The sequence below is a fragment of the Spea bombifrons genome, chromosome 4 (assembly GCF_027358695.1).
Source record: "Spea bombifrons isolate aSpeBom1 chromosome 4, aSpeBom1.2.pri, whole genome shotgun sequence".
Classification (NCBI taxonomy): Eukaryota; Metazoa; Chordata; class Amphibia; order Anura; family Pelobatidae; genus Spea; species Spea bombifrons.
The window spans coordinates 55,001,659-55,011,346 of NC_071090.1; the positions used below are offsets into that span (position 1 = coordinate 55,001,659).

General features: G+C 37.1%; 1 protein-coding gene across 1 annotated transcript in view; it reads left to right on the plus strand.

Annotated features, from left to right (window-relative positions):
* CPED1 (cadherin like and PC-esterase domain containing 1) overlaps nt 1-3,060 on the plus strand; it is a 95,961-nt gene extending 92,901 nt beyond the window's left edge. The window contains exons 21-22 of the mRNA XM_053464376.1: nt 607-753; nt 2,401-3,060. Of these exons, the coding sequence (XP_053320351.1) occupies nt 607-753; nt 2,401-2,589 (336 nt within the window). The 3' untranslated portion in view covers nt 2,590-3,060. The remainder of the gene's footprint in view (nt 1-606; nt 754-2,400) is intronic.
* The last annotated feature ends 6,628 nt before the right edge of the window (nt 3,061-9,688 follow it).

Here is a 9,688-nt window from a genome sequence, read left to right on the forward strand (position 1 = left end):
AGAAATATGAGAGGGAAAAGCAGAGTAACTCTAGCGCTGCTATAATAAAGTTGTGATGTTAAATATGAGTGGGGCGGAACTTTAAATTGTCAGCCCCTATAAACAGGCAAAATTCCTTACACATCCGTTTTAAAGGACAAACGTTATTACCAAAACGCATACTTCAATCTTAAAATTAATGAAAATAGTTACAAAGAGTTTGAGAAAATAGAACACCCATGATGAAGATGCAGCATTTGAAGCCTTGTTGGTTCAGTGCTGTCCTCTTTAACATCCATGATGTGCACCCTGGTGGCTACATGTGGAACTGCCATACTCACATAGAAAAAGCTTTCTAACACCAATAATACATCATGGGTCATGAAGTGGTTAAATACACTTTTTCCATAACCTGAAATCATATGTAATTGAACTGACAACTTTTGAGCGTAATTCAACTCTTAGTCACACACAACAAGTTTAAGGTTACAAGCCAGGTTACATAAAAGCATGGCGAACAGATTTGATCAACCATTCAGGATTATTTAATTGGTAAACCATTAACCTCCTACCACCATAAAAATAAACATTCAATATAATTATCGATGCCTGTTTTTTTTCACACAGATCCAGATAAAACAGTTACATGATGAAAACCTGCTCATTTTGAAGACAGCAAAACTCCATGGTTATGAAGTAGTTGATACATTTAGTATTACCATGGGACGGTACAAGGAGTTCTTGCAAGGCAAATGTGGATGCCACTTCCATGAGGTATGTAAACTCCATGTAATGGAAGTGGCAAAATGCCATATCAAGTAATGCTTTTCTCAGTTGTCAGATCTTTTGACTGAATATTAAAACAAATTACATTCCCCATGAGATGATATTCTTAAAGTGCATAACTACGTAATCCCTCTTTTCAATTTGATCCGTGATCAGTAAGCAGGGCTCCATTGCCCTGCATTGCTGTTCACAGTACCTCATCAGAGGTTTCAGGAGGATCTGCATTGACCAGGCATGTCCAAAGTCCGGCTCGAGGGCCAATTGCGGCCCTAGTTCCGGACTGATAAGGCCCCACAGATATGTTGCCCAAATATAGATCTGTTTCTTTGATATTAAAGGCAGAGTGATTTAACACCTGTTTAGATTTTTCATCTAAGTCACAAAATGAAAAGTATGCCGTTTTCAATAAACTTTGCATAAAATAGTTAATTTGCATTTAATTTTAATGGTTCAAAGAATGTCAGGCAAAATGGCCGGCCTTCGCACATGTTCACTTCATCAAATCTGGCACTCTTCGAAAAAAGTTTGGACATGCCTGGCATAGACTCTCTGAGTAACTTTTTATTTCCAGTTAAACTTGGGAACTTCTCCTCCGGCATGAAAACCATAGGATGTACTAGTAATAGTATGTCCTTAGGCCGCGAATTGATAAATGCATGTGATAACTGAGAGACCTGTTTCTATGGAAGCTGGCAATAACTCATGCGGGAACAAAATATCACTTTTTGCCTTATTCTCCTGGCTCGTCATTAACTGACAGTGGTCATAGTAAACACTTTCTCTACAGCGTTAGTCTTGAGTACCAGTCTACAGGGCTTATTTTCAGAACTGGGCTGTTTCTGGACAGAAACATGAGCTAACAAATAGGTCACATATTTGGCTAAGTTGCTATAACATAATTGGATTTGATTCTAGTTTTGGAAGAGGTTATAATATTTTTACAAATATGATTTTATTTATTCCCTGCCGGGTCTGTGGGGACTAAAAAAATTGTAAGCGGAGCTTTGCTTTTTGGCTAGCCCTAAGCCCTTTGTCAGTGGACAATCTTTGTTCTGTATAATGGCTTTGTAGCTATTGTTTGTAAAAAAAAAAAAAAAAAAGCAAGTACAACAAGAACTTTCTAGAAAACACATATATTTTTTTTCCAAAATATGCATAAATGGCACCTTTTGCTTGATCTGAGAGAGAAGGGAATATCAATTATCACATAGTTTTACTGATGCCCTCACCCCGCAGTATGAGGAGCGTTCTACTGCTGGGGGCGGTTTTGTGATAGCTTGTCCTCCAGGTGGGCCAGGTCTCTGTTCATATGTACAGCATTTCTACAAGCAGAGCATACGGACCCCAGGTGATTTCCCCTTCACGGCTTGTTTCTAGCCTGAAAGTAACATGGCAATCTACTAGAAAGATTAGGGTTACAAAGCAGATATTATGTGTGGCTTAGCAGCTCTTTAGGGTACACAGAGACTGAAGGATATTAAATAAAAGATTGACATGACTACGTCTTCTACTACTTTAATGGTCATATTTATAAAGACACAATAAAAGTACTTTTGACATGTAAATAAAAATCAACACAATTTGTGACAATGCATAATGATACCATAACACTAACTGGATCAACTGTCATTTCAGGTTGTGAAATCCAATGTTTTCCAGGAACATTACACAAGGAAGATGAGATTGTTTAGAAAGTATACTTTGGGCGGCATGCCTTTTCCTCAGCTTCAAGAACTCTCACCAAATTTTGAAACGCCTTACCATGTAATGGGTCCGGTGAACCAGGCCTATTCTGAAATCCTTCTCAGCAGGATGTGCGTATAAAAATGCAAATGACGAGGGTCTCCCAAAAAAGCCCTTGGACTGATAATGCCTTTTGGGACAAGGAGCAGACTGTCTTTATTACAGACGTCTCTGATGGATTCAATATGTACAAGCACAGACATGCGGTTTTATATGGAGAAGATGGAGGATAGGAAGATTCCTTTAAGTAATGCCAAGTTTGGGGTGAACATTACATATTCTGATTGTAAAGAGAAGCACAATTGTACAAAAGAGTTGTATTTGTATATATATGAAAAAAAAAGAAATTATTTCAGACAAGCCCAGCTGACTTTTAATAATGAAATTATGTTTTACTCAGGTGGTATGAATGCGTAAAACAGAATATATTAAAGATAATTAAAAATGAGTATGTTTAAAGTATATAGACATATGTTTTGGTGAGCAATGTGTTTTTTAAACAACATATTTTTAAAACCAATAAACCGTTAGAGAAGCAATATAACATTATGGAAAGAAGACACATTTTGAATCTCATAAAACGTGCTTATCGATCAATATCTTTTCAACGTGAAGAGGTTTTAGGGACACGTTGAGAATTTATGAACTGTGAAATTCATAATGTTCGATTTTCTGCACAGGTCAGCTGACCCTATTTGTAAATAGATTTTAGTATTTTATGCGCCAAACATAATACTTTTTTCTGTGAACGTATTTAAAGCCACACAGGTACGCTCGAAGAAATGTATGTGCTTTTGGAAAATGAGAGTGTGTCATTTATCTACACCTCCCAAATAACAATATAGCAAGCCCTAGAGAAATAGAGAGGAGAGAGATAAATACATTTTAATGTTTAGTCCATTGGCAGGCAATGATGAACATTTTGCTTTGCTATTTTTATGTATCTTGACTTTAATAGATTTTTTTTCTCACTGCAAAAACATGATCGTAAAATCTACCCCACTTCTGTTATAGGAATATAGCTGCAGATCAAGAAATTAAAATCTGCTTGTGACAGCTGAAACCACAATTGATGAATGTATTGAATGTGACATCATAGCAATAGCCTTATTTGTTTCACTCTTTAAAAGTTCATGACTCTTCACAGTGGTTTGTCACGTATTAGGAAACAAAGAAACAGTCCACGTTGCACTGACTTCTCTTCTGCACATATATCATATTCTTGTTATTAGAGCGGGCCTTTTCTGGCTCCACTCGCATAAATCCTCCCCAAAGCATACAAGTAGTTCATTGGGAAGGAAAGGAGATTAAAATACAGAGCTATTTAGAGCCTACTAGTCACTCATTTTCTAAAGAAAAAAATAATTTGTGCGATTCCAAAGGAAACACTTTAGCAGACTTTGTCATCAACGTATCTAATTTGAGTACCCCTCAACTGTCTTGAGATTGGCAAGCAAAAAGTGGCCATCATGCATACTCTTTATAGAGAAACCACTGAAAATGTGTGTTTGTCATCAGAAGCACATCTAGCCCGGTGTATGGGTAATCCCAGACCCTAATTACAGCCCCCCCCATGAGAGGGCAAGCTTCAAGCAACCAACCCAGGTAAGTTTACAGGTATGATACTTGGCCTTCATGTTAACACTAGTCCTACTTTTAGTCACAAAAGTCTGGTGGGCTATCACGTTTATAGCTAAAATTCACCTAATACATATTACACGTTACTTGGTTCTTAATTAATTTTGAAGATGGATACCCTTGGGTTTTTGTTTTCTAATCTTTTGTCAGCAATATATCATTAACCTATGTTGTAGGTTTTAACTTCAGAATGAAGACATAGGTGAATAGGTGAAGCTTACCAGTGTAAGCTTCCTTGATACTCCGAATTATTAATAAATATTTAATGGTCTACTGTAAGTATTCTCCAAGGCAAAAATGGTGGACCAAAATCTAGGGTGTTATCACTTATAACTTCATAAGGTGGCTTATTTTCCCATACCTAGTAGTATCAAGGATTAGATCTGGTGCACAATGGTTTGGGTTCCCTATACTGCATGGCCCTAACTTCCTGATATTGTCACCTGATATTAACTATGTTGGGCTAACCCCATCCATTACAAAAGAGACAGGGTCATGGATGCCATAAGAGAAATATCGGTAGTAGACTTGTGGCGCCCAGCAAACCACCTAGTTCATGTATTTGGTAGGGACAGCACTACCAAAAGAGAGTACTATATATTTTGCATACGTTCTACCTTATGATATACGCACACCACATATTTATTTTCTTAAATCTATTTTAACAAATAATTGATTGACAATGCATTTAGACGTGTAATACGTTTCAGAAATTTCAACAGGTCATTGATTTTTACTTGTCTCTCCAAGATTCAAACAACGCAGAATGGCTGCAGGCCCTAAACGATCAGTAAAGGTGAAATCACATAAATATGAATCTTTATTTGTTTATTTGAAGATTGATTTCAAAAGCTCCTCTGTTTTGGAAACAGAATGAAAGGTCCCTGCGGCGTATGTGCATATGACAAATACTTGAACACATTGAAGGTTTTGACGTCTTCATTATTGCATACAGGGAGATTAAAGAAGTTATTTATCAAATATTGCCAGCTGCTTTTGAATGTTACAATAACTGGTCTTAAGTATTACTGAGCCTGACCTTTGATGGAACATACCTAAGGTGTCTTCTCTGCCCTAATATCTAGGGCACCTTGCCTTAAAGTCATCTGGTGGTGATATGCAACGATTCTTGTATCGCATTGATATCTCTGCCAAATTCACAGAGGGATAATATGGTAATGTCCTTAACTCCTCATAGCTACTAATAACATTAATGCTTGGACTGCAGTCTATGGCAGCTGATAAAATACCATAATCTGTTTCTTTTTATATATGCCCCGAAGAACTGCAGCATATACTAGGCTACATTTCAAAGTATAATGAAAGAAATGTCATTGCCATCTTTCATTACTTTCTATAAATATCTTTTACCAATCTAGTTAAGAAAAAGTATCTATATTTACAGGAATTTTCACCCTAAAGGTTTTTTTCCTGCGTGTTTTAAATTGCTCATACATTCGTAAATGTAAAGCTTAAATGTGACGATTAGCAAATTTGTGAAAGTTCACTGGTTGGCGATGCTGCTGGCTCATTAGGACTTTCTCTATTGTGATGGGGAAACAACTTTACAAATACAAATTGAAAACAATTACAACAAATGATAAAATGTTTTTTTACATCCTAAATTATACTTTAAATCATTTGATTGATTATGTATTTTTACACCATTTTTATAGAACTAAAATCATTATAAATATAAATTATAAATAACTCATCAGGTTAACTCTAGGTTGGCTTCTTATTTTCTTTACATGATTGCAGAAGTAACTGAAGCTTGTCACTTGCTTTTTCTTGTACTCCATACCTGATGGTTGGGTAATAATACCTGTATGTGCCCATTGGCATAAATCAGACATCAGAACTCCAGCAATGCCAATTATATTGCATGTATCTCCTTATAGAGGGCTACATACAGGGAAGAGAGACTCATACAATGCTAGATCAAAATACAGATTGAGGTGACCCGATTATCCTTCTGTTCAGAGACCCACAATTTTTTCTCTAATTCAGTAAATATATCCTAAATGCATATAAATACACAATAATATGGTATGTAACCCAATGATGTTTACATGCAGTCTTCATAGTGTTAGTGGAACTCATTATGTACCTATTTAGTTATTACCGAAAGTTACTACTACTATCTACATTAGCTTTATCTTTTTCTCTTTTCCAGAAAGTTTGCCTCTTTGCTGACTCATTCTCCGAGTGTCATAAAAGAGGGACAAAACATAGCATTCATGACATTTAACAGTATCTGTGATAATATGCGGGTAGAGACAGATTCATTTATGTAGTTGGACCCATACATTTGACCAAGTCAATGTGCAGGTCGAATGTTGAGCTTTTTTTAAAGCGTATCCAAACAATGTTTGCATGAAATGTATATTTTTTGTTAATTAGAAAACAATACAACAATAGCAGTCCTGACACAATACAGCCATCTATACGTTATATCTGCTTGCTTTTGTATATGTACATATAGGTTTTTTTATAATCTTCTCTACGAAAATATCATCGATTGATCAACGTTCCTTGGTTGTTACAGGTGGAATGATTGTCAGGATGTGTGTGTAGAATAGAAAAAAAATGAGATGTGAGGCCATGCTATCTACAAGAAAAATGGGATTATTGGTGATTTTTATTATTATCGACTATTCTCAAAAGGTTTATTTGGTTTTAAAACTGGAATTTTAATTAATCTCAAATGTCCATTAAATACTCAATTTTACAGAAATGTAACACAAGTCTCCAGCTTGGATAAAAGACGTTGGGAGGTGAATTGTACGAAATTATTTTTGATCATTTTTAAAATACTGCCTTTCTGTGAGATGTTGAAACCTTAAGAATTCAAGCCAGGCTGCCAAGTAGGCTGCATTTTCTCACATAATAGGGCTTATTTACAAAAGCAGGGGCATGCAGATGAATTTGAAGAGTTGCTCTTTTAATTGACCAACATCACTAAACATTACAAAGGGCTTGGTGAGCTTCTCCCTTAAGGAGAGTTTGGTTGGCTCTATATAATGTATAGTTGAAATTTTACTTAACCCATTCAGCTATGCATTATACAGGGCCAGCTAAACTTCTTTTTTCGGGTGAAACTTGGCATTCATAATGCCTAAATGAGTTGCTGAATTGAAACTGAAACTCCCATTCAAACTCATCTGCAAATTACTGCAATAGTGAATAAACCCCAATTAGACATTGGTGGACCTGTGCAACAGAGTCTTCTTCTGGAGCAGTTCCACTTGCAGTACCCTATCACTTATTTTGCAATAATGTCACACACCTCACACCTTTCACTGCGTGACTGGGCATCTCCCATTGGAATCTACAGCAGCTAGCAAGAATTAGGCAGCTAGGTTAATTCCTTAGCTAAAAGATGGCCTTTATCCTTAACCTACCACCATGTAGATGTGAATTAAGACATCACCCTTCAGACCCCATTGGAAGCCACTGCTCCTATGTGAGCAGTCACCTTTAATAAAGACAAAACTTGGTTATGTATAAAGCGCTTATTGTACTGTGTTTAGTGGTGGTATCACCATACTAACCGATTAAATCAGAAAGAACAATTCCAATGGCTGCTATGTCGATAAAAACACTTTTATACATAATCCATAAAGTATCATTAATAATAAAAAACAAATTGGGATCAAAAATATTTTCAGTATATATACTATACCTTTATTTCATTCAAGTGTTTTCTTTTCAGGATTATATGACGGGTACAAACATATTAACCATGTAAAATTAAGTTAGAGATTAAATAATAAAGACACCAATAAATACACCAAGCCATTAACCTCTTACTACCCAGAGGGGAATTTAAATAGACTACTAGGGCAAAGCATTGGAATCTGTTAGGGAGCTGAGGGCAGCTGGGTCTTTATTTGGGGAGTGTGGTTAGAGCAATATTGAATTCATTTTAATCTCCAGCCTCTGGAGCTCTGCAAGATGTAACAGTGTAAAACCTGCCACTACAGTAACAGGCCAATGAAAACAGAAAATTAAAATTGATTTGCTAAAAGAGTCAGAGAACATTATGTAGTGTTGGGAGAATGTATAACATCTGCTTTGACTTATCCAGAGCCCCTTAATCTGCTATGCATCACATTTAAGTAGCTAATTGTATAGAAGGAGCCTTTTTCAGATGTCTGCAGAAGCCAAGCTCACCCACCGATTAAAAGTTTGTCTCTTAACACATGGAAACTCCCAGGGAGGCTGAGGAGAGAACTTTACCCACTTACTGCTTATTAATCATAGGCTATGGCACTATAGATGATGTGGGCAGCAACTCTCAATATGCCCAGGCAGCCAAAGCGTTACTATTCCTGTTATTTCCTAACACACAATGGACCACATAATTTACTCTAGATCTTAACGGGTGCAGTATGTAACCTACCCATAGTTAAGTGCTATTTATTCCTCCCCACAAAGATCAATAGCATTATAACAGCACATTGCCTTCTCCCATGGAATCTGCAGCATTAACCCCTAGCAATGTAAGTCCAGTACGAATGGCTGAACTTAAGGCCTGCAATATACTGCAGTGACTAACTCAGTAAAAGATCCCCAGGAACAAACAGCTGGCAGTGAACAGGTTAATAATATCAGGCTGGAGAAAGTAGTATCCATGACATAAAGTGAGTATAAGCCGAGTCGGAGTTTCTAGAGACAAAACAGGAATTGTTTACTATGTGGGATTGGAATCACAAGTCACTGGGCCAATGCATGGCGTTTTGCTGTTGTAAGTAACTAAATTGTGGTTATTAATGCGATTTCTACACGATAGATCGCAAGAAACCCAGCTTACACATTTCGCATCGCGCTTTGTGCTATATGTTTTAAATGAGAATCTGGCATATTGCACAGCGATTGTTCCACGTAAAATATACAATCTTCCCAATTAATTGTTCCCTATAAAATGAATGTGTTAATGTAAAGTGTGTGTCCCTATAGCAGTGAATGTGTTAATGTATAGTGTGTGTCCCCATGGCAGTGAATGTGTTAATGTATAGTGTCCCTCCCCCATGGCAGTGAAGGTGTTAATGTATAGTTCGCCCCCCACCATGGCAGTGAAGGTATTAATGTGTAGGGTGTCCCCCCATGGCAGTGAAGGTGTTAATGTATGTTGTGTGTCCCCATGGCAGTGAAGGTATTAATGTGTAGTGTGTCCCCTCTATGGCAGTGAATGTGTTAATGTATAATGTGTCCATTATGGCAGTGAAGATGTTAATGTGTAGTGCCCCCCATGGCAGTGAAGATGTTAATGTGTAGTGTGTGATTGTCTGAAGCATTGTCTGCAGTGAGTTAACCCCATCAAGCAGCAGCACATAACTTCAGGACCTCATGCTGGAACTGTCACCCAGTAGACCTTTGCACCCTCCACCCCCAGCTGGGGTTCTGGCCAATAGCAGCTCTCCCGATTAGATACATTGTTATTCATTAGACTCCAGACCAATCACAACAGGAATTCCATTGTAAAAGAAAAGTCTTAACGGGGAGATTGGAGAAAAGAAATCTAATCAGAGGGAGAGAT